Here is a 24,935-nt window from a genome sequence, read left to right on the forward strand (position 1 = left end):
AAGCTGCTCTATCTCCAATGTGCAGGTGTCTGCAAATGGGACCAATACCCTTTTGGCATGAATACTCCTGTTAATCAAATTCAAAAGCAGAGCAATGCTTTGTCATTTGTACACAGTAACTGGTGGGAGAACATCCAGCAGGTGAAACCTACTGACATTTGTAATTCTATGGATTTTTTTTCAAACACATCCACTCAGCTTTCATCTCAGAAGACAGTTTGAATTATTCATCAGCAGTTCTGGCTAACCAGGTAGGACCCAGTTGACTGCAAGTTACAAAACATCACACCTGTCTAGAGCAAGAATCAGGGAGGGAAAGCCTTTGACACAGTTTCCCACAGCATTCTCCTGGAGGAGCAGGCTGCTCATGGCTTGGAAAGGTGCACATTTGCTGGGTAAAGAACTGGCCCAGAGGGTGACTGGGCCCAGAGAGTGGTGGGGAATGGAGTTACATCCAGCTGGAGCTGGTCACTAGTGCTGCTCCCCTGGGATCAGAGCTAGGGCCACTCTTGTTTAATGTCTTCATCAATGCTCTGGGTGAGGGGATGGAGGGCACACTCAGTGCATTTGCAGATGGCTCCAAGTTAGGTGGGAGTGTTGATCTGCTGGAAGGTAGCAGGGCCCTGCAGAGGGATCTGGGCAGGCTGGATCCATGGGCCAAGGCCAGTGGTGTGAGGTTCAACAAGGTAAAGATGGATCCCTGCCTTTGGGTTACAACAGCCCCACACAGCACTCCAGGCCTGGGGGCAGAGTGGCTGGAAAGCTGCTCAGTGGAAAAGGACACTGGGTTGTAAGTCAAAAGGAGGTGAAGCTGAGCCCAGGTGGCCAAGAAGGCCAGTGGCATCCTGGCAGTATCAGTGACAGTGTGGCCAGCAGGACCAGGGCAGTGATTGTCCCCCTGTACTGGGCACTGCTGAGGCCACAGCTCAAATCCTGGGATCAGTTTTGGGCCCCTCACTACACAAAGACATTGAGGGGCTGGAGTGTGTCCAGAGAAGGGCAAGGGAGCTGCGAAGGGGCTGGAGCACAAACCTCCTTGGGACTGGCTGGGGTGTTTAGCCTGGAGAAAAGGAGGCTCAGGGGGAGCTTATGGCTCTGAAAGGAGATTGTACCAGGTGGGGGTCATCTCTTCTCCCAGGTGTAACAAGTGACAGGACAAGAGGAAGCAGCCTCAAGTTGCACCTGGGAAGGTTTAGAGTGGATATTACAAAACATTTCTGCCTAATGGAATTCCCTCAAATCAAGTTTAACCAAACACAAGCAAGAATTCCATGATTCTTGAGACCTAGAGACTTGTGTGGGAAATCTGTAGAAGGGGGCACTACTGTTTGAATGACCAGTAATGAATTATTGCACTGACCTACCCTGTCTTACTATGTCCTTTCATTCTCTGCCCTTTTAAAGCAACTGGTCATTCTTACCTATTACTTTAAGTATAAATTATATGAGGAAGGAATCGTTATTTAATTCTGTAATCATCCATCATCTACTGTGGCAGGACTTTGGTGATTTATTAAAATTGGCAGGTCATGATAACAATATCAGCAGTGGTCAGTGGCAAAAGTGGAGTTGAAGTCAGTGATATGAAGAAGGTGAAAACCCACATTCAAACTATCAGTACAGCCCAAAACCAAGAGTGACCTTAGAAAAACAGTAAAAGACAGGATAGTCACAGGATTCTGCAGGAAAGGAAGTGGAAAGATAATTATATTGTCCAATAAGAAGCTGATATGGGTATTGGGAAACAGTTATGTTTTGAAAAAAAAAGATCATGATCAAGGAGGACAATTTCTTCAACTGTAATTTAGTTTAAACATCAGAACATGTAGTAAATGAAAATGTGGGAGAAGGTTAGACAGGGGTCAAAGCACTTAAACGTGGTAAAATTTACTTGTTTTCATTGGAAGTATTATTTAAAATAAAAAAACTAAGTAGTAAAATAATCCTTTATCAAATACTGAGAATATTTCAAAAAGAGATGAGACTTTACTTTGTTTGAAGCAATATTTCTGTGGGAACTAATCTGATTCAAAATTATATATTTAATCTCTCTTTCATCCAGTGATAAAAGATGAACAGAGACCAAGGTCAAACTGAAGTTATCTCATCATATAAATAATAAAATACTAGAAAAGAGAATCTTTTGTCAATTTAGAGCTAAAAGCCAAGATGTAACACTCCTGTGATTTCCCTTCAATTGTTTAACCTAATGCTTGTCTTATTTGCACCACACTGGGAGCAGAGCTGCTTAAGACCCAGCTTTGCTGTGGCATTACAGCTGCTTCCTGATGTCACAGGAAGATAAAAATAAATTCTATATAAAAGCCTCCAAGTGCAAAGAACTGTAAAATGCATTTAAAGACATCAACTGCATATCTCAAAGTTTGAAGAGAACAAATTGCATTCTGCATTTCTCATGTAAATGTACCGTATGAAAAATAATTATAATAGTAATCCGATTCAATGGAAATAAAGTAGTGTAATATTTATAGTCTGTGCCAGAGTTATAATGACTGTGGGGCGAGAAGTGAAGTGTCTCAGCATGTTCCACATGTTTTTAACACTGTTTCTAAAGGCTCTGGAGGCTATTAAATTTAATGAACCCATCTGCTATGAAATAGAGGTCCAAACATAATCAGTTTTCTCAGTGCCATGTAATACAGATGGCATTCCATGTTCCACATCCCCAGCAGGAAATTTTATGTTCCTCTTTAAGTGCAGGACTTTTAGTTTTGGTTTTGATGTTTTAAACTTCTTTTTTATATATCACTTATAGCATTTTACATTGTAAATACCATGTAGAGTAATACACATGAAAAGTGTTAATTCATTAAGTATTGCTATTTCTTTACAACAGTTTTTCTGTGACTTTGACAACTAGCAATTAGCTCTCTGTAGTAATATTCTTTGCTTAATGCAATCATTGGAATTTGCCCTAATACTGTAAAGTTCCAGCATTAGCAGTGGAGGAAAACAAACATGTAATTTATCAAAAGAAGGAGTTTCCTTCAAAAAGCTGAAGATACACAATCTTGTGTCCATAATGTGTGCATAGGTGCTTCCTGTGATGAAACCTTATTTGCATGTACTCTGTTTCCATGGAATAATCATTCTTATTTTAAGCATCCATATCCCCACTAGGTCCTTATGGGCTTGCTTTTCCTGTGCATGCCCCAGTTTTGATTTCAGGGGTCTCAATTTATGTGTTTTGTTGGGACACACTACACCCAGACTCCTGTCCTGGTGTGTGAATGTGGGAGCTAAGCACAAATATAAATGGCAGAAAACATTCCCTGCACTGATGAGCACCCTGCTGCTGAGCAGGAGTAAATCAGATGTTCATTTTCTAACAGAAAAGAACAACATCCATTGCTGTTTTGAGCTGCATCTGAAAGACAATTGGAGAGCATGAATTCTATTCAGTTTTAGAGGTTCATTCACGATCTCCAGAACTCATTATGTTTTTTGACAGTTGACACAGAACTTACTGAATTTGAAACAGTTCATGTGTTTCATGATAATTCATTTATTCTAGATCCAGCAGTAAAACAAACAGATTAGAACTGTTTGGGAGAAAATGAGAGTACTTAATTATAGCAACTGAAAAATTTGGGCCACAGAACTCATAAAAATGTTGGCTCAAATGCTTTCTTTTTTATGAGACTGCCAATGAAGATTTCCACAAACAGTGCACCAATCACCAGCAAAAAGGGATATTGCACCTCCCTATTAATGTGTGCACAACGTGTTTTTGCAGGTTTTTCAGTGAGTGCACAAGCAGCTGCATGGATCAGCAGTGCCAATGGCTCAAGCACTGTCCCAGAGCAGACACATCAGAATGTCACTGCTGCAGCTGTGGTCCCATGGAAGCCTCAAGGTGAAATGGTCAGAACTGCTGTACTTTCCCAGGAAAATTAATCCAAACTGAAGTGCTGAATTAAAAGCATTTCCTGGGATATTTTCTGCTTTTCTCCTATATCAGGACTGAGATCTGATCAAAAGATCGCTGAGATCTGTAGGAGACAAAGCAGAGCTTGAAGAACCTTATTTTATGAACAATCCTACCTGGTGGAAGGCCTGATATCCATGCATGGGATTTTTCTTCCCTAAACCAATTAGCTCAAATGTCAAAGTGAGAAAAGAAAATTCCCATGAGCACCTCAGAAGCACTTGGTGGTGATGACATTCTCTGATAAAGACTTGTAAATTCTTAGAGATTAAGAGATGCTGGCCACAAAGGGAAGGTTAGAGCATGTAACCAAATCCAAAGTGGGCCTGGAAAAAAAGAAACATAGATTTCTAGTTCTTAGTCTATTGGAAAAAAAAAATATATTGTGAGCAAATTTTCTTATCTCAGCTGCTGATTAATGACACTTGCTGACACTGAGTTCTGCAGTGATTACCGATATTTACTTATTTTAGACGTGCCTGAACATTCTGAACACACTGATCCATTTTAATGCCTACCAGTACTGCAGTCTAGAAGTTACTTTTTTGAAATTGAGGCCTGGGGAACCTTTCCTGTTATAGAAATGCTAAATACACCTTCTTACTATAATAGCACAATTAACTTGTGCCACCAAAAGTATTTGAAGATATCTCTGGGAATAGAAGTGAGTGGAAATGGGGTACTATTTTATTTTTGTTACTTCATGAAAGCCCTTCTGTGCATTGAACACAAAGAAAACTGAGAATGGAGGAAGCACTAAACATTTTAATGTCTCACCAAAAAGTCCTGGGTATAAAAATATGTCTAGAGTAACAGCTTTCAGTCTGGAGGGCCTTCTTGTATAACTCTGTCCATACATACATACATATGTGTGTATATATATATATATATATATATATACACACACACATATATATATATATGTATATATATACAAACATATATATATATGTATATATAGTGCCTCTCTGGAACTGGTTTATAATTCTCCTTTGTCAGAACTGTATCCTCGAATTTAAATTTTCATGCACAAAATATCTGGATTCTGATGTGCCAGTTGGGAGGAATGAGCTTCCCATAATTGCTGCTGCATTTCTGCAAAGAACTTGGATCAGAGTAAAAAGTATGCCTGCATAGTACTTGCCTTTTTTAGAGGAGGAAGATGAATAAATTCATCATCATCTTCATCTTTTTAAAGGAGGAAGATGAATTTATTTTACCATCTACATAATAATGTAATTGTAACACCCATCATAAGCATTTTAGAAATGGCTATTAAAGCCTTTACTTCAGTGGAGCTATCTCCATTTACTGCCCCATAAAGAGAAATAAGGTTCTTGGTTGCCTTCCTAGGAAAGCATCAGTCTCTTGATCAGAAAATACTGTCAAATATTATCTCTTTCATAAAAATAAAGAAATGGGGAAAATATATTTATATTTACAAATACACATATATACAATAGCAACGGTAGATTTGAACTAGAATTGAACTAAAAGCCATAATAGAATGTATGTCTGTGGGGATAATGCAAGTGAAGAATCAGCACATGGTACTCTGACACAGAAGAAAATTACAAAAAGCAAAAGCACTCCCCATTCATATTATGATGAACCATGACCTGTAATGACTCAGAACATTGCTGCTTTAAATTGCATGCCTAAATTCTGGAGCATCAGACTTTCATCCCAAAATATTCAGGGAAACAATAATTTTCTCTTTTTAAGCAAAGAACTCCTCTGATTGGAAACTGAGACAGTGAGGCAATGTTTGCCTGAATCTGCTCCCAGCTGGAGACCAAGAGCCTGAAGATGAACTCAATGGTCCATTAGATCCAGAGGATATATTCAGGTACACTTATGAGGAACAAATTCCACCAAGAAGAGTTAACAAAGGTCCAAGTAGGTCCTTTGTTGATGACCTCTATGTATTGCTGCACTGGAATATTTTGATGCCCAGCCTAGATTCCTTTTCCTTCTAAAATATTCACTTTTATTGACTCACTATAGATGCATGCTTAAAAGTCATTTACTACTTTAAAACTCTTGCCTCCCTGAAATACTATGATACTTTTAGAATTCCTTTCTGCTTACATTTGAAAGGTATCACTCAGAAATCTCCTTTTTCTTTTAAGCATTCATTAAGTTATTTTATTTTCTGAACCATTACATGCTTTTGGGCCTTAGCAATGCTGAAGGAGTGATATCAGATCCAACTGTGACCCATTTTTGAGCAGAAAAGTTGTGTTGTGACTGTTCTGTAGGAGTGGTGTCCAGACCTCACTGTCCAGGTCCCATGTATCCCATCTGCAGCCTTTGGAGCTATTTGCTACAGCATCTCTGGGCTGTACAGCTGAACAGGAACGGGCAGCAAGACAATTTCTTCTCCTAATAAACTCCACAATCAAGAATCTTCCACCTGACCTCTCACTCTTGACAGCCCAAAGACCCTTTCTCCCAGAACTCCATAGATCCAACAGAGCTCGCCCACTTGTGCTGTGTGTCAAACTGCTGAGTAGAGAAGAACAAATAGAAAAGAGAACAAATCCAAGGAAAGGTGTGGAATTTGGAATCAGAGGACTCTGAATCAGAAGACAGGAGTCTGGCTGGTACCTATCACACCCTTCAATTCCAACATTTTAGCCTGAAGGTATTGGCTGCACTTCAGCTACTGGGCTATTACAAGACTAGCATTCCCAACTATTCTGAAGCTGACTTTAGAATTAGCCCAAGATAATCCTCTAAAGACTGCTTCCCAGGTGAGTACCAAAACCAAATACCACCAACCAAGTACAACCAGTTCAGCTCCCCACAGACCTAAATTCAATTTTTTTTCAGAAATCAGTTGTTTCTCCAAGAGCCAGAGACACTTGTTAAAATTCTATGACTCCTATGTCAAAGTCCTGGTTTTTAAAAGAAATGAGGCTTTACACAGTGATCATCATATTTCCAACATGAAATCCTGGGTTTAAAGGAAATAAACACAACAATGAAGGGTAACTAAAAATGAGCATAGAAGCTCTCTGGTTACCTCTCAGAAAGACAGGAAACACTGGGGAGAGAAAAAAGTGCAGGGACAGGAGAAAGAGAAGCATGGAGTCACCAGAGAGGCCTTGTCTCAGTTGCTTTACATCAAGCAGCAATCCTGACAGTGCCAAAGGACACAGCCCTGACTCACATAAATCCATGTCATGCTTTCTGCATATCACACCTTGCCAGAGATTTCCACTTCTATAGAGGTTGTATTTTTCCTAATAGTATGTGAAGCTCCTCAGGAATGCCAAAGCCATGCTGAAGAGGCAGCTGTATGAACATTTTGCAGACATCCTCTTACAGGAAAGGTGAACAGACACAGGAATTAGATGCTTTGTTTCAGCAGCAAAGCTCTTCTGGGAATATTCCTAAATGGTATCAAACACTTAAATGAACTAATTTCTGGCTTTCAGAGATGCCTTTGTCCTGCACAAATACTGGATGAGAACAGTCTGGGGTGACAGGGGAAGTATTTTCTATCCTAATGTTGCTTGCTCAGAAACAGCACAGCTGGCCAGTTAGCTCTGCTGTTTGGGGGAAGGATATTCCATGCTGTTAGGGCACAGTGACACTGAGTGCAACCATGGAAATGCAGCCCTGGGAATCTAACCCTGGCTGTTCACACACTGCAGGGTGATAAGAACATTTAAGCTGTCTGGAAATACACTAATATTTTTAACTGGGGAAAGGTCCAAGCAGCAGCCACACAAACTGTCTGTGAAAATCAACAAGTTATGGGATGGAGAAGATTGTTTTAACAGCACTTCCAATGTCAAAGCACTAGAGATGGCCAGGGAATCTGTCTCTGAAAATAGCACTCAGGCAGCAGCCCTCAGCTGAGGCAGAAGCAATCCTGGTTTGGTAAAAGGTTCTCTTAATTTCTATTTTCAAGTTTTGTATTGTATATTTTGTATTATATACCCTAATTTATCCTGTTTCTTTGCCTGTTGGTTTGGGGTTTTGTTTGGTTTTTTTGTGGTTTTGGTTTTTTGGTTTTTAGGGGGCTTTTTTGGGTTTTTTGTGGGAAGAATGACTGAGAAGGGAGGAAAAAGGTAGTTTGCAAGGAAGCAGATAATGGCATTTACTTTTTCTATAGTTTCTTATAGAATCCAACCCATTAGGGGCCTGAATGGAACTTTCATGCACTTAAAATATATGTGTGCATGTATGTATATGAGTGCAGGAATGTGTATATATACATAATATATTTATATGTGTGTATGTGAGAGTGTGTTCACGGTGACATTGATTAGTTTAGTCAAGAGAGCAGGAAGACAAGAGGAGATAAAGAGAAGAACCTGGAAGTGTTTTGACTGCATCAAAAGACATTTTGTTTGGATTTAAGCAGTTCTGTTACTCAAGATTGTAACAGCTCCATTGTCTGATTTTCTGGTCTTCTCAAGATTCCATCTCTACACTCCCTCTAGTGTTCTTAAATCCACTTGCTTTTACTCAGCTCTGCTGTATTCAACTTAGCGTTTCACACAACATTATGTTGTTAATTTCCCTTAGCTTTTCCATAACCTACAGGAGAATCCCTGAAAGTAAGACTTCTTATGAGTAATTTAATTTTTAAAAAAAATTTACCCAATTTTTATGAGTATTTTTCTCCCTGCAAAGATCGAGGAAATACAGATTAACAGGCAAAAGCAAGAGTAAAGTGTCAAATTAATTCTGAGTCAGCAATTTGTGCTTTGTTGGTGGGTAGAGGGGATAACTTGGTATGGAGAAAGGAGGAAGATTTTGTTTATGATACTTTTAATGAATGATTCATAGGCAAAGAGAGAGAATTGCACCAGGACATCACTTACCTGAGTGTCTTCCTGCTACTCTGTCTAGCAAACACGAACTCCCTTCTACATTCACACACTGACTACTACAAATGTTTAAAAAATATAAAGTGAATGAGAACAAGATTCTCCTGGTCATCTCCCCATTTCATGGGAAGCCCTGAAGGCACAGTAATAAAACATATTTTCGGTTCATCTGATCGAATGGTTCAATAAAAGGAAGAGAGCAAAGGGAAGATGGATTAATACGTTATTTTTTAAAAAGGAAACAGAGATAAGTTAATTCCTTCTAAAGCAATTAACTTTTTGTTTCTCCTTTACAACTGCAGTTTAAGTACTTATTTTTCATTACCCATGGTCATAAATGAAGACTAGAAAAGGCCTAAAAAATTGTGACAATGAAATAAAAGCTCTATTCCCAGGGTGGTTTTATACAGATTTAAGACTGAACCATCCAGAAGCAACACAGACTCAAAACAAAAAAAAAAAACACCAAATATCAGAATGAAGCTGGTGAGACTCTCCCACCTTACCCATCAACTGAAAATTTAAAACAGCAAGAAATAAGCATCTGCAACATGAGTAATTTGTGATCTTCTATCCATTATATTGAATATTTGGCATCTCCTGTACTAAATGGCAGACATTTGTACAGACTCTTGTTCTATGGATAATACACTAACCAAAATATTTTAATTGGAGCAAAGGAAATATAGTAAGCAAAAGAAAATAGATAAAACTCCATTTCAGACCAATCCATGAAATTGAACAACTTTTACCTGCAAATCTGATGATTTACCACTCATGCTACAGAAGTACCACAAGAGCTCAGTCACTGCATAATAGAAAGTTGTGCCTTAACTCTAATGTTTCACAGCGGTGTCAAGTTAAAATTGGATAATTATTACAATTATTTTAACATATCACCCATTCAATATATTTCAAAAGGAAGAATCTTCTCAATATTCTTCCCCAAGTTATCACAGTTGGATGTTGACTCGCCTCTCTACACTAAAACTATTGATTCTCGTCAGTCTGTATCTTTATACCCACATATTCACGTACATGTTCTAAAACATATAGAAAAAAATGTTTACTCAATATAATCAATATCTGTTCAATGCCCATTTTTGATTAATAAAAGAAATATAGGTTTGGACATTACAAACTTCAAAATTATTCTGTAACTTATATTTTTTCAGTATTTTATATGTAATTTTAATGTATAAATATCTGCTAAAGCTCAGTAATATTGAATTATTTGCTTGTGGCGTAAAGGTATCTGGTCCCAATTCTTACACTGCACATTTCAGCGACAGAAAGCACATTCATAATGAGAGTTTTTAGCACAACATTTCTGGTTTATCATGCAGACTTACAGTGCTGTCAATGTATGCTTCAGTCCACACGACGTCGTGCTCCTGGTCAATGACCTTTGGGCGGCTGAGGACATGGAGATATTCCATAACGTTCTCCTGCACATCAGCCAGGGTAGATATCTGAGTGAAAAACCCTGTGAAAACACACAATTCCAGGTGAGAAACCAGAGAGAACAAATAAAACAGGTTTTCAAGAAGAAGTATGATGTGGTGTATGTCTGTCGTGTTTTCTGCTTATTTCCAAAGAGAAGATACAAAGGAGGAATGTTTCATCAGAAGCAGCCTCAAACAGTAATAATTGGTGCAAACAGATGCCTGTGAAACCTTTGGGCAGCCCTCAAGGCCAGGGTTCCCAACACTGCTATCAACCACTGCACTGTCTGTACTAAACTTTTATTTCAAGATCACATTTTTTGTTTAATGGTTTGGGCTTTTTTCTTTTAATGCTGTCTGCTTTAAAATTTAGAACCAGTATTATCTTTGCCCAACTATATCTCACCCACTTGTTCACATTTCAAGAAGCATGATGGAGCAGAACTACAGTAACAGAATGGTCATTGCATGTGCTCTGAAACATTCATCCCTACACAGTGTGACTGAAATTAAAAAAGCAATATGTAATTTAAAAATATGGCAGGTCGCAGAAAATGTAGGCTACAACTAGAACAGTGTGCTTAGGGGATCCCAGCCTTGTGAATGCTTTAAAGCATCTCTTCCAACCTGACAGCACTGAGAACAGCAGAGCCTCAGCTATTTGAGCTGTCACCACTCCCTTTCAGTGAGAGATGTCGAGTATCCTCACACATCACAACCTTGGCATCTGGAGCCCACATCATGCAATAGTGATGAAGGACTGACAAATTGCAAGGCTAAAATTTCATCAGGCCTTATTTAAATGCATCACTTGCCTTCATTTACTTTCTGTTAATGAGAACAGACCAACATGAAAGAGGCCTCACTACAATTTTAATCATTTGACAAGATCACAGCTTCTGTGGAGCTGCAATATTGAGCTTGATTAAGCTCAGCAGAAAACATGGCAGCTGCAAAGAACTTCTGAGTTGTGTTTTTATACATGGGGCAATTTTGGCAAGACAGTAAAGATGGTCTGTCTGAATCTAGACCTTTCTGAATCAATACACCAGTCCATAATTCAAATGCCACAAAATGGATGTTTCTGCATGAATTTTATCTGTGTGTGAATTAAGGCACAGTGAAAGAACAGACTTTTTAGTAGAGATCTATAAAATGAAACAAGTTGTAGCAGTATCCTAATGGATATCTTCAACTTGACAATAAAGGAGAAGGGATGCATTGTTTGTGGTTTTTTAAACTAATTTGATTATACTATGATCTCAAATATTCCTAGTATGGCATTCTTACTCATATATGCTATTCATACTGTTAAAATATTCAATATTCTAAGGCATTTTATTTATTTGGTCCTTTTAATTTGGTGAAAATGTCAATACACAGTCAAGATAAAGAGTTGCTCTGAGCTCCTTGTGCACAGCTGCTGAGGCCATGTCAGCAAGAGCAGCAAGCCCATGCTCCATTTTCTGCATTCCAACACCTGCTCCTCAGTTCCCTGGTGTGTGAATTATGCCACCTCAGAGCCCCCTCACAGTCAGCACTACCTTTTTTCCTCCTCAGCAGGAAAAAATCTCATGAAGGAAATGGGTAGGATTTGGTAATGACAAGCATGAGAGATGTATAATAATGTGGTAAAAGACAGACACTTAAGCTCTGCATGTGGGCTGCCTTTCCCCATTACACAGTCCCTGCATGTTTGGCTTGTTTTTCTCTAAAATGTCCACCATTAGACTGATAACTTTTCAAAATGCCTCCAGCTGATTTTTACACGGAGTGCAGTTTGTTTCCTGGGCACTGTGCAGAAGAGACGCAATGCTCTTGCATATAATACAATAGCAGAATTTAAAAATCCTCTGGGTAAGGTCTAAGGAGTGAATTCATTGTTTCATGCAGCTGTAAAAGCCCCATGGAGGATCCCCCTTTCTCTCTAGGAGCCTTGGAGCAGGTGAACAGGCTCAGTGACTGGCTGCCTGCCACCCCAGAGCCCCGTGCACGAGGGGCTGGGGTCATGCTAATAATGGGAATGGATGTCAGGGGGGCTTCCTGCACAGAGCTCTCCTCTGCTGACACAATGCTCCATAAACTGCTCCAGCTGGGGCACAACCTGCCTCGGGGCTCATCTGTCCTCTGCCTGAGCTGGAGGCACCATCAGCTCCCCGACACGTGAAGCATTTCTCCCTGTGTTGTTCTCTCAGCCCCTGCTCCTTTGCACTGACTGAATCCAACCCTTTGTCCATTTTATACTATGCCAAGCACAGCGATGACCTGGGACAAAATGTTTAAAAAACCAAATAAGTAAAACAGAGCCTGTCAAATTGCTACTGCAATGGTGAATTTTACTGAAAAAAATAAAATTAATCCCAGCTGTTTGGTAAGCAAGTAATGCATTAACTCTCAGCTTTCTCTCTACAGCTTTCTGCTGAAAGTGATGCTGAGGAAAATGTCCTGTCATTTCTAAGTTCTAGATGGTACTGCTAACATCTGCCACATGCACACTCCGGACTAGGAAATTTCCACCTTTGTTCACTTCAGAACCTTAGTAAATCCTGTTTTCCTTAATATGCACTTGCTTATGATACAGAAGAGTAAATCACTGCAAATTCCACAAACCGCTCTAGAGGGATTTTGGGGATCTTGAATGTTTTAATGTATTTAAAATGGTTGGGTGTTTTGCTTCATTAAGCAAGCTCCCTCTAGATACGCCCTACTTAAACAGAAAAATGTAACAGAAAAACATGCTTGGGGTTTTTCAAGGTTTCACAATCAGAATTTAGAGGCTGAAGAAGTTTTGCAAGGTGGTGTGAATTTCCCCTGTGACCCATTTTGAGGGAAAGGGCTGCTGAACACAGTCCAGTCAGCTGGAAACCCTGCAAACAGCCTTCATCTATGCTGTGCTTCCAAGGGGAAAATCACTGCAAGGAAAATTGATTTTAGGGTCATTCACCCTCAGTGACAACAACAAATTTTGGCCCGCCCACATAAGGAGTAAACTGCAGTCCTGCTATTCAGCCAGTCTTTAGACCAGCTTTGCTACACTCCTCATCTGTTGTGCTGTAATCCCTCATTTCACTGAAATAAAATGGACAAGCTGTAAGGGAAAACTGCAAGGAAAAATCTAAACCTGAACTGTCTGACCATGACATGCTGTTTCCAATTGTGATTTTCAAAGCAAAAAAAAAAAATCTATTTAATTAATGATTGGAGGTAGAAGATTTTTTACATTATGAGCTATCAGAGAGCAGGTATTGTAACTATTAAACTGAGAGGGAAATAAATTTATAGGCATAACAGTCATTAGGTTGCTTAGTTGATTCATATGAGTAAGACTCTGACTCAAAGCAACATGGCTCTGAAAAGAACAAAGTGGTCCTGAAGAATGACAAAGGTGACCACTTTTCCCCTCTGGGAACAAGGAAGACGTGGACCAGATGATCTGCTAAGGCTGCCTCCATTGCCTGGTCCTAATTTCTGACTTGCTGTACTTAGATCTTTATGAATTTGCAGAGCTGGGCTAAAAAGTTAAAAGATTTTGTTGATTAAATTGTCTTCAAAAAAAGATGCTTCAAAGGATTCTTATACTATTATTTAAACTAAATTATGGTGTAATATTAGCTGATTAAGACAAGACTTCAAACTGAGTAATTTCCATCAGCTGGACATAACAGTAGTTAAAGAAATAATGACTAAATGGATAGCACCTGATGCAATTCATCATAATGTAATGTGGCACAATGGAAAAAAAGAACTTTTTTTCTTTCCAAGAGGAAAGAAAAAGGAAAACCTGAAAATTAATTGGGGTTTGGGGCTGTTTTTTTCCTGAATCATTCCTACTTGACATTCCTAGTCAATCCTTTTACTGCAGTATCTCAGCATTTTAAATGTTTTAATGCTCTTTTTCTTAAAGGATATAAACCAGTTTTTTTCAATTACACTGTCAGTTTCTCAAGGGACAGGATGTCTGGTGTTTTACACACCATGCCTAACTCAGCAGGATTGTACCCAGTGTTCTCAGAAACCAAACTCACTCTGAGTAATAACAGATAGAACAAATGCTTTGAAATTAGTTTGTTCTCGGAACAAAAACTTAAGACCACATAGTTCAAAAACTTCATACCTATTTTAAGGAAGAAAATTTCAGACTGGGGGGTTTTGCTCTTTAAATTTTATGTTACAAGATAATTAAGTATTTTCATTTTCTGGGAAAAATAAAACAACCTATCCTCTGTGGTTAGTTGCCAGGGACACCATATCTGTAGAAGGGTCAGATGTGCAGGAGGGCTCAGCCCAGGGGTTCTGAAAACAAGGATTGCACAGAAGAGGGTTAACCAACCTTTGTTAGCACAGGCCATCCACTTCAGGTTATCAGCAAATGCAGCTTCTCTTCCAATCAGATAGGTAAAAATACGGACCTGAAAGTAAAATGCAAAAGATAAATCAATTACTACTGCATTTAAAACATATCCAGTGGAACTTCAGATACAGATGTGTAATTCACAGGACAAACCCTTCATAAGAAAGCATTACTGGTTAACAAGTACATTAGCTTAAAAATATATTTCTGCCAGCAATGTCTTCCTGACAAAATATGGCTTTTGTTCTGTGTAATAGAACGGTTATCTTTTTGAATGTGTTTAATATCTGACCTTTAACTACAGCTATGCTTAATATGTACTTAAGAATAAACTAAAATCATTGGAGTAAAAAATGGTATGTTTCAGACAAATCTGTTCTGTACTTATGAATTCAGAAAATTTTTATTATGTAGGGAAAGAGGCATTTAACTAGCAAATACTTCTGTGGATAAAGAATCTGCAACACCAGGCAAGATAATTCCCCTCAGTTTTCAAGGTTCATATGACACAATATCATTGTCAACACAGAGACAGGTACTCAGAGGTAGCACTTTAATATCATTTAATTCATTTTCAAATTAAACAAAAACTTATAATTTTTCCTGTTAGCAAATGATTCCCGATTCACAAATTATAATATTTTTTCCCCACAGAAGTAGTTATAAAATACTTTGAAAGTCTCCCCCTTTACTATCAGTTGGGACACCCCATTTTCTCACCAGCCTTGTATCCATTTTCTTAATGGCCACATCCTGTTTCTAGGCATACACAGCGCTTTGTGTTATCAGCATGCCTAGAGACCAGATTCCAATCACAAAACTCTCCCCAGTCTCTCAAACATAAAATATGCACAGAACGGAATTGTGATTTATATGGTTTAAAAAGTCTGCACACTGGTGGTGTAGTGTTGCAAGTTTGAGCCCAACAGTCTGCATAATCCAACTCTAAAACTCTAAAGAACACAACATTAAACAAAAGAATGGCGCTTTTATACATTGTTGATTACTATGAAGGCATTAATAAAGAAATTCTTTGTTCTGCAAAGACACATGAAAGTGCACAGTGAGATTTATAGTCTCAAAATACAGCATAAATCACTGTCATGTTTTATCTTCCTGCAAATGATGCTTGAAAATAGCCTATGATGAGACTGAATACTCGGAGAGATTTATACTTAATGATCTGCTTTAATCTACAGAGAATCAAACTAGACTGTGTTCCTAATAAAAGGAGACCTGCCTTATCTAAACAGATGAGCAGTAAGCATGATAACAGGCACAGGCAGCAAAATAACCTACAAAAATAAAATTTCAACAAACTGGTAACATGGATCACCATGAGGAATGGGCTGTCTCTAGGATATTGTTGCAAGGATTTCAATGATTTTTTGCTCATTATATTTTCTATATCTAATTTACTTAATTTTGCTAGAAAATATTTTAAGCATGATAAAAATCTGCTAATTGTAATTACTTGAAAAAAATAAAGGAATCTATGAAACAGAGAGCTAGAAGGTGAGCAATCCAGATTTATGTAGTGCTGTTTCCTTCCATGTCCCAAGGTACTGTGTGCTTTCCTCTTCACACTTTCCATGGTACATGTTATACAAGTGATGTTTACCATGGACAGCATGAAGAAAAAAGTTTTTTATACAGTGAAATACAAATCACACTATAATTTTAAAATACCTTTTCTATATTGTTCAAGAATTAATAAAATGACTATAATTCATGGCAGTATTGTAAGAAAATAGCCAAGACAGGATCACAGGAAGGTATTTCAGTTTAAATTACAGCCACTGATACTTTCAAGTTTCCTTCTACATTGACCTTAGAGACACATCAATAGGTATTGTAAATATTGTTTAACACAATTCTGTTCATTCAGAATAGTGAGAAAAATCCTCAAGATCAAGATTGACAGAAAACAATTCTGATTATTTCTCTACTTCTAAAAGTTTCATTTGATCAGGTCGTTGAACCCACCAGCATAAACTTAATTCACTGTGAGCTTACAGTGAAAAGCATTAACTAAACACTGCAGCAGTATCCCAGAATCACAGAATTAACTAGGTTGGAAAAGACCTTTGAGATCATTGAATCCAACCTATGACCCAACACCACCTTGTGAAACAGACCATGCTAATAAATTATTAGAACTGGTAACTTGCATGAATATTTCTACATTCTAAATCCCAGTTTTCAAAACAAGCTTGGTTCCACACACCTTTTAAGCTAATTTTAGTCTTCTGGATAGGTGTTCTGTGTGCTAATTCTGGATGTATCACACCAATAAACAGTTACTGTGGCCACAGATTTGTTTACTGCAGATACATAAAAATATAACTAAGTCAGTATTACAGAAATACTACATCAATTTGGGAAGTTCAAACTAGTTCAACTGCTGTCCATGGATGAGACCTGTGCAGTGATGGGCTATTTATGGTGCAAAACAGGACACACAGCATTGTAATAACCACTGAAATTGTCATTGTGCATTGATTAGACATTAAGGACCAGATTTAACATCCATCCATGTTCTTAGATCCCAGGTAAGATATATGTTGGTAGGTAAAGCTGTTAATACTGACCACTGAATTTTCTTCTTGTACATGTGAGGTAACTGAATGGAAAGTGTGTCAAATCAGTCCTGCTCGCAAAATGGTTGCAGAAAATGCTTATTTTACTCAAACAACCCACATATAGCACTAATATTGTGTATTCTGATGATAAATATGTACAGCATTATAGTAAATATGCATAGTAAGTATAAATATGTATACTGAGGCATACAATTAAAATCTCTGTAATTAATAATAGATTAGGAAGTATAAGGTGTGTCTGTCTCATTCTGCTGTTTTTATTGGACCTTGGAGAAAATAGAAATAAAATAAAAATAAAATAGAAACTATTAGCTTTAATAGATATGTGCAGTATGCAGACACACACTGATGCACCTATGTTGGTATCTCATGGTACAGCAGAATGTTGGGATGCTAAAACTTCCTTTGAATCCATATGGAGAGCATGTTCAGTCAAGGGAGACTGAGTAAATTCAAAGTTGTTATGGGCACATCCCAGAAGATCCAGTAACATCATTTACATAGTCTACCTATGCTCTGGCTAACTGAGAATAAGACAAATGAGAAAAACACCTTTGAATATCCAAGTGCTGTGACTGAATCAAGAGACAACTTCCATCAGAGAAAGAATCAGCTTCAGAGGGTGTGCCTCTGGCAAAAAACATTATAGAAAGAGAGCCCTTCAGTCCTGGATAATATCGAAAGCTTTACAAAATACTTGAAAGAGATACCTGAATCAAAATATTTTCTGTGCCTGACCTGCAAAGAATTATATCAACTATATTAAGGTTATCATGAACTACGAGGTTTGGAGAAAGAAAATATTCTCAGGCAGATGCACTAGTCTTGAATTACTATATTCTATCTACAAAACTGAAAATTGTAGATGTCAGATTCACTGAACACAAAGCAAAGCTTACTCCAAGTGCAAAAACTTTAAACTTTAACCTTTTCAATTGCACTTGCTGTTTCTGCACAGTAGGTGCTGCAGACTGCTGTTTGAGCCAATGTTCACAGAATATGGAGTGAGAGCTGAAAGAAATTGAAAGCACAATGGAACTAGAAACTTTATTAGAGCTTGTGACTTTCTCACTTCATATATTTCTGAAGCAAGTGTTGAATGGCAAAGAATACCATTTGAGATTGATGTATTTTAATTATATTTAGAACAGCAGCTGTGGAAACCTCCCACATGTTACCTTCTTATTATGTCTTATTCCTGACCTGGAAGGGTCACTCACTGGAAAGAGACCCCATTCAGTTCCTCTTCTCACTGAAAGATGGCTGCAAAAGCTCAAATGGTTCCAAGCTGTGGGATCAAATTCAGATTATGCAACCAACTAATTTCCACAGCGCATTTTCTGATGGTCACCTTCTCTGCACTCTGGTCCACACCAGCAGTCCATACTAAACCAGTGAGAAGCACAACATGCCAGCAGCTGTCACAAGCTGTGTTGGCAACTACTCCCATCTACACAGCAGAATTAACCAATATTAAAGCATCAAACCTCCAAGCTCAATAGTTCAGACAAAACTGAACATTAATCTTGCACTGAGTAAAAACCTGAATCAAAAGCAGATACACATAACTGCATTAATTATTGGTATTTTTATCTGGCTTTCTCTCTGGTTTTCCATTCTTGTTTCTTTACCTAGGCACAGATCATGGTTTGGACAACATAAGGGGTTGCTCTCTAATCTTTGTTGCAGCCCCTCAGATTTTGGGAGTAAGAGAGTATTGTTAGCAGATTTCTTGCATTTACACCCAGGGAATAGGAATATTCTGAAGCTTGAACCTTTAAACTCCAGCTAGAAAGTTTATCTAAAATCTCAGAGATGCATACACTCAACCATTAGTGAGGAAAGCTAAGAGTGATGACTGCAATGACAGCTATTTCAGTGCTAAGCACTGCATGTGAAACATCCACTGAACACTTCCATCCATTATGTGTGGGCTAATCCGCAGTCCCTGGACTGTCCTCACCTCTGAAACTTCATTAAACCTGCAGTGTAGGGAAGAGAATAGGGACCTTCTCCCATCTCTCTTAAGCAAGACAAGTCAATCTGCAAGATTCTACACAATGAAACTGTAAATTCACATCTTTGTGCCAAACAGCTGCTAAAACAGTATTCCCAGAAACCTTAAATACTGCGTGGGATGGGAAATGGGACTTCTGCTTGAAGCTGACAGTGCAGACCTCTGTTTGCAGCTGCGAACTATTTCATGGACACCTTCAGCAAAATAGCCTTTCCTTTCTGGCTCAGCAAGAAATAAAAATAATCCTGTGGCAAGAGCTATGGAATTTAAGCGGGATATAGGGACAAAATTCAAGTTCCCATAGTGATAATCTGTGGTGGCCCAGGAACACCTCAGCTATTCTCTGCATGGAGGAGCAAATGGACTGACTGGGAACAATGGACCAGTGTGAGACCAAGTGATTGTCTGAACTCCTAAGCAGCCTCACAAAAAAGAACTGATTTAACTGTTACAGGGGCTCTCAGGACAGCTTTTCACAGGCACCTCATGCTTCCCACCCAACATCACACTGGGCTTGCCAACACCTCCAGATTAGTCTGCAATACCACTCTTCTCCACATAGTCTCATCCTCCCAGTCCTCTCTCCCCAGAATCCTTTTGTACACTTCATCTCAGAAGACTCCAGTGGGAAAAGGGGGATTCTGTTGGTCCCTGTGTTAAGGAGATGGCACAACCCCACATTTTCCTGTGAGGAAGGGTCTGGATGCAGCCATGAAGGATTTTGAGAGATATACTGGATTCACTTATAATCACTAAGATCCACAAGAAAAAAAATCTGAACAGGCCCCAGGTCTTTGCCCAAGAAACCTTTCCAATCTGAAAAGGGAAAAATGCTGAACTTGTAAAATGTATCAGTGTGAGATGTATTATAGGTACCAACTTTAACTGATACACACACAATGAATCCAAAAATAAACACAAATTCCAAGTGTGTTCAGTGCATCTGGTTGTTGCAAAGGACATAACATACAAGGCCATGAACAGGGATGGGAAAATAGAAATATAAAGTCACTCTTGAACCTTCAATTTATCCCTACATATTTTCATAGTTCTTTTAAACTTCAGTTCACTTTTTTTTTTATGAAGTAGTAAAAAAACCCCCAAAACCAAACAACTATTTGCATTGAGAAGTTAACAGGAAATTCCAGGAAGACAATGATCTAAATGAGCACACCAAATTCTATGGAGGAGGGGTTCAAAGCCCTGTGATGCAGTCTAAGACAGCACTGCCCCAATATCTCCTGTCCTGTTGGGGACCTTTGCCCTGTGAGGTGCTGAAAGCCTCAACTTGCAGCGCACTCAGAGCAAGGAAGCCATGAAATTGAAGACATTACCTCATGAAATTGAATCCTGAAATGTTAAGTTACTCAGTAAAAGGTTCTTCGTTGTTAATTTTCCTCCTGCTGTATTCAAAATACCTCTTCTGGGAAAGTTTACATTTATACATTTCCTCATGTTTTTTTCTTCCTGCAATTGCACGCTGTATCCAGACAATTTTATAATAACGTTTTGTATTACAGTGACATCGAAACTCCGTACATTGTACCCTAAAAACTGATGGGGCAGTTAGCAGTAACAAATCCCAAAAAATGGAAATGTCTATGTCACTGCAAAACAAGATGTTGTAAGCAAAGACTGCAAGACCATCAAGAAGCTGAGCCCTGCTTGCCCAAACATCCACACCCCCAACAGCTCTTAGCATAGAACTACCTCAGAAATTCATGCAGGCAAAAAGGAAAAGGGTGCTGCAGTTAATCCCTGGGGCCAGGGGACAGCAGCAGTGTCCCACTCACCTGTGAGCAGCATTTCTGGATCTGCTCTCTGGGCCTAGGGCTGCTGGCAGTTACTTTTGGAAAACTCAAACAAGCCACGTGTTTTACATGAGACATCAAGGGAGGATATTTCTTCCAGCCCTGAACATGCGCCGAAATACTTTGCTGATTTACAGAAAATCAGTAAATTGTGATTTTCATATGATTTTGAAAAAATGAGGATTTACAAAGAATAATTTCCCACTGTGAAAATTCACCCAATACATAAGAAACACTGCTAGCAGGGAGAGATGGGATTATGCTGTTTTACACTGTGCAAGGACAGAGGAGGTGATGAGAAAGTGACCAGCTCAAGGCTTATTGTTTCTCTAAAAGAGTTTGATAATTGACATAGCTGTGAAAAAAAAAAAAAAAACAAAACAAAACAAAACCAAAACCAGGATTTTTACATGGGACACAAGTTTTAGCCATTTTACACACCCTTGATTATTGGTCACACTGCACTGAATAAGGTCAGCTCCTTCACAGGTGGCACAAACAGCACGGCAGGAGCTTAGCAATAAATAATATGCAAATATGTGGCAGAGCAAATAGGTTAAATACTATTAAATAGCCATTTAGGAGATGGTATTTAAAAGCAAAACAAAAACCTTTGACAAAATAGGTCTGATAAGCATCCAATCCATTCTAGCTCTCCTTCCTGCTTAGTGTGCAGCACATGTTAATGATGGCAAACAGGCAGCCAGTAATGTACTAAGTGTGGTACAACAATGTGTAGCTTGAATGTACTAAATTCCTCTTAGCAGTTTAACAAGTCAATTCAGCAAACACAATTCTCACAGATTTTGATAATATTAAATTCTTTGCCTAAGACCATGTCTAAGAACTGACATCCCAAAGACTACTCTTCAAAAAAAAATCCAAAAATCTGAGATTATCCCAAACCAGCTTGTTGCCTTTAATGTAACTTCTATTTTCAGCATGAGCTATAACTGTAACAAAATCTTTGAGCCCCATGGGGTTGTGTTATAAATATTTCAGCTATATGAAGAGTGTGAATAAAATCTTTAAACAGCCCCTTCAAATATTGTGCAAGTACTACAAATTATTACTGAAGAACTATCTTAGAATTATTTTCCTGAGTTTAAAAAAATTATTTATTCTGCTTTTTATATCATTCATCTGGTACATTCAACCATGGTACAATGACTTCAATTACATGGGGTATAGGAGGGAGAGGAAAATTTTAACTCACTTTTTTTAGGCTTTCAAATGTTACCTGACATCAGTTTTCTACCATAACAACGTTACTATTTCAAAGTAAAATTAAATAGATTTATTGGAGCTAGGAACTAATTCTACGCTATCATCTGAAAAGCAACAGAAATTTTCAATTCCATTCTTGATTTCCAGGATTCCAGGTCAGTCATTACAAATCATTAACAAGTCAAGCCTCAACGAACTACCCAAGCATAACTCAACTATACCTAATATTGACATTCTTCAAAATCCTGGAGGACTTGCTGAAATGTAGAACATTCATTTTCTTCCTTAAATGCAAAATAGCAGCCTAAACAAATTAATTTGTCTGGACGGAGAGAAGGGGAAGGGATTAGAGCAGAAGCCATGACATAACCAACTTTCTTGGACCTAACTGAAGCTCCTGTGGAAAAAGCAGGCTCACACAATTCCTGCTACTTCTCCACTCAACTTCCTTGTGTAACAACTAATTTTTTTGCAGGAATGCATGAGAAAAGATGGAAATCAGACAAAATTCTAAGTAACCAAACACTGCCAACGTCTCCACTCCTGCTATTACACAGTTCCAGGATGTAGCACAGAACAATGGCAACTCATTTACAGTGTACTTCACCGCGCATGGTGCAGACACAGATTAGAGGATGACATAATGGATAAAGCACTGCCCTTTCACCCTTGGGATTCTGTCCAGCCTGCACTCCTATCAGATAATGGCTTTGGCAATCTCCACCAGTCTCTTTTGGCCCACTACAGAGCCTCTATAATTCATCATATAATTTAATACACCTGGCAACTTTATCACCAGTTCATTCTTTTGTTACATAATGGCCCAAAGTGAAGTCAAGGGTGGTTAATGCTCTGACAACCGGCTATTATCTCCCACAACAGCTGATGCTGAGGGGATTATTGCAGTCATAAACCATTTTATAAAAATTGGCAACTGGGAAAGCACTGTAAGAAAATAAGGTGATATTTAGAAGTTTTATCACTGATTTTCTACCAATCTGTAATGGAGTTTCTAGCATCCAAAAAATGCTGGAGAGGAAACTTGAGATTAAAGCTACAGATTGTGAGCCAAGAAACTGAGGCCTCAACAAGCTGACAGTCAGAAAGGTTTGACTGTTTTGAGGTTACAGACACCTTTTGTCTTCCTTTTTTCCCCTCTGTCAAATATACAGTATATTTCTTTTTTATTTTGTCTCGATTATTTGGTCACCACTTCATCAGCATTCTTCCCTTTTCAGTTTGAAGTATTTCATCACTTTTGGCGCTCCACTTTTAGACCCACAGCTTTGTTCACAAATGAACAAGGGATTTCACTGCTATCCAGACCAGTCACTGCGGATATAAGAGACCCATGAGACAAGACAAGGGGGAGCTGCACTCAGCTTATTGCCAAAGAAATCAGCTCACTGAAACTGTGGGAAATCTTGGGAAGATGAGCAATTGAGGGTCAAGTCTGAACTAAAATGACATTAGCACAGAAGCAAACAGGGAATTAGCACACACAACTTCCACTGGAAATAAATATGGGTCCTGCAAATTGGTAAAAAGGCATTAAAAATGTCACCAGATAAAAGTGAGCAGAATGTAATGTTTGTTTGGTAGACATCAGACTGTACAAGGATAATTATAGAAGGTGGAAGGTTCTTCTGGGCTCTCTGGTACATCACAGCTACATCTGTGCAATGTCATTTTGTATCATGCAGGTGTGTAGCAAGACTTGGATGCTCTATGTTTAATCAACTGCTTTGTAGAATAAATTTCACGCCAAAAAAAAATCATTAAAATAAATCCATAGCCACTCCTGCTCTAACCAGGAGGCATTTCTAAAATGTCCAGTTTAATAAAATATGATCTATTTGCAGAAGTTTTATAGAATTGTTTTGAAGTGAGGTTCGTGGCTCAGGATATCTGTCTCTTTTCATGCAGGCTTGAATTGAGCAAGCTTTCCTTCACTACAAGGAGCCATAAATCCCCCTGGCCTGTGCTTTGAACCAATAATTTTAGGTAAAAGTCCATGTGGTGCTGATCTCCACTTTGTAAGCCTATATTTGGTCCTCTACAGCTGAATTTGATGACAGGTTTTATACTGACTTCAGCAGCAAAAGGTTCAGCTTCTAAGAATTCAGCTTCAACTGGAAGATTTTCATAATGTAGCACAGAAAAGTGTATGAGGTCTACTCAGAGAATGCAAAGGATTTTGTGAATTGTAGATGTAACAGAATCATGGAATGAGTTGGAAGGGATGCACAGGGATTATCAGAGCCCAAGTCCTGGACCTGCACAGGACAGCCCCAGGAATCACACCACGTGCCTGAGAATAAAACCAAACACAAGAACAGGAAAAAGTTTGTGCATAGAATTTTAGGGTTACTTTACTTGTTCATTGAAATACAAAATCAGCCAAAGCAGAAGAAGCTGTAAACACAGATGCTGCTCTGATGGAACAGCACACCCAACTGCTTGGCAAACTCTGGTAGGAAAATGTGCTTATTGTTGGACTTCCTGTGAGCAGAAACACTACAACCTCTTTAAGAAAATCTTCCTGAAAATGCTGAGTTAGTGGATAGAAAAATGAATGAGATTTTACACAAAAACTGTCTGCTATGCTGAAAAATATTTAATCCTTCAGACACTAAATATATACACCCATGAATTGTTTGAACCTTCAAAGTGCTACAGCAGGAA

The 24,935-nt window shown here is 38.5% G+C and overlaps 1 protein-coding gene across 1 annotated transcript in view; it reads right to left on the reverse strand.

Moving 5' to 3' along the window:
- CACNA2D3 (calcium voltage-gated channel auxiliary subunit alpha2delta 3) overlaps positions 1 to 24,935 on the reverse strand; it is a 383,158-nt gene that overhangs the window by 124,681 nt on the left and 233,542 nt on the right. Inside the window, exons 12-13 of the mRNA XM_059480385.1 lie at positions 14,572 to 14,650; positions 10,149 to 10,282 (exon numbers count right to left, since the gene is read on the reverse strand). Coding sequence (XP_059336368.1) covers positions 10,149 to 10,282; positions 14,572 to 14,650 — 213 coding nt within the window. The remainder of the gene's footprint in view (positions 1 to 10,148; positions 10,283 to 14,571; positions 14,651 to 24,935) is intronic.

The sequence above is a fragment of the Ammospiza nelsoni genome, chromosome 11, assembly GCF_027579445.1.
Source record: "Ammospiza nelsoni isolate bAmmNel1 chromosome 11, bAmmNel1.pri, whole genome shotgun sequence".
Taxonomy (NCBI): domain Eukaryota; kingdom Metazoa; phylum Chordata; class Aves; order Passeriformes; family Passerellidae; genus Ammospiza; species Ammospiza nelsoni.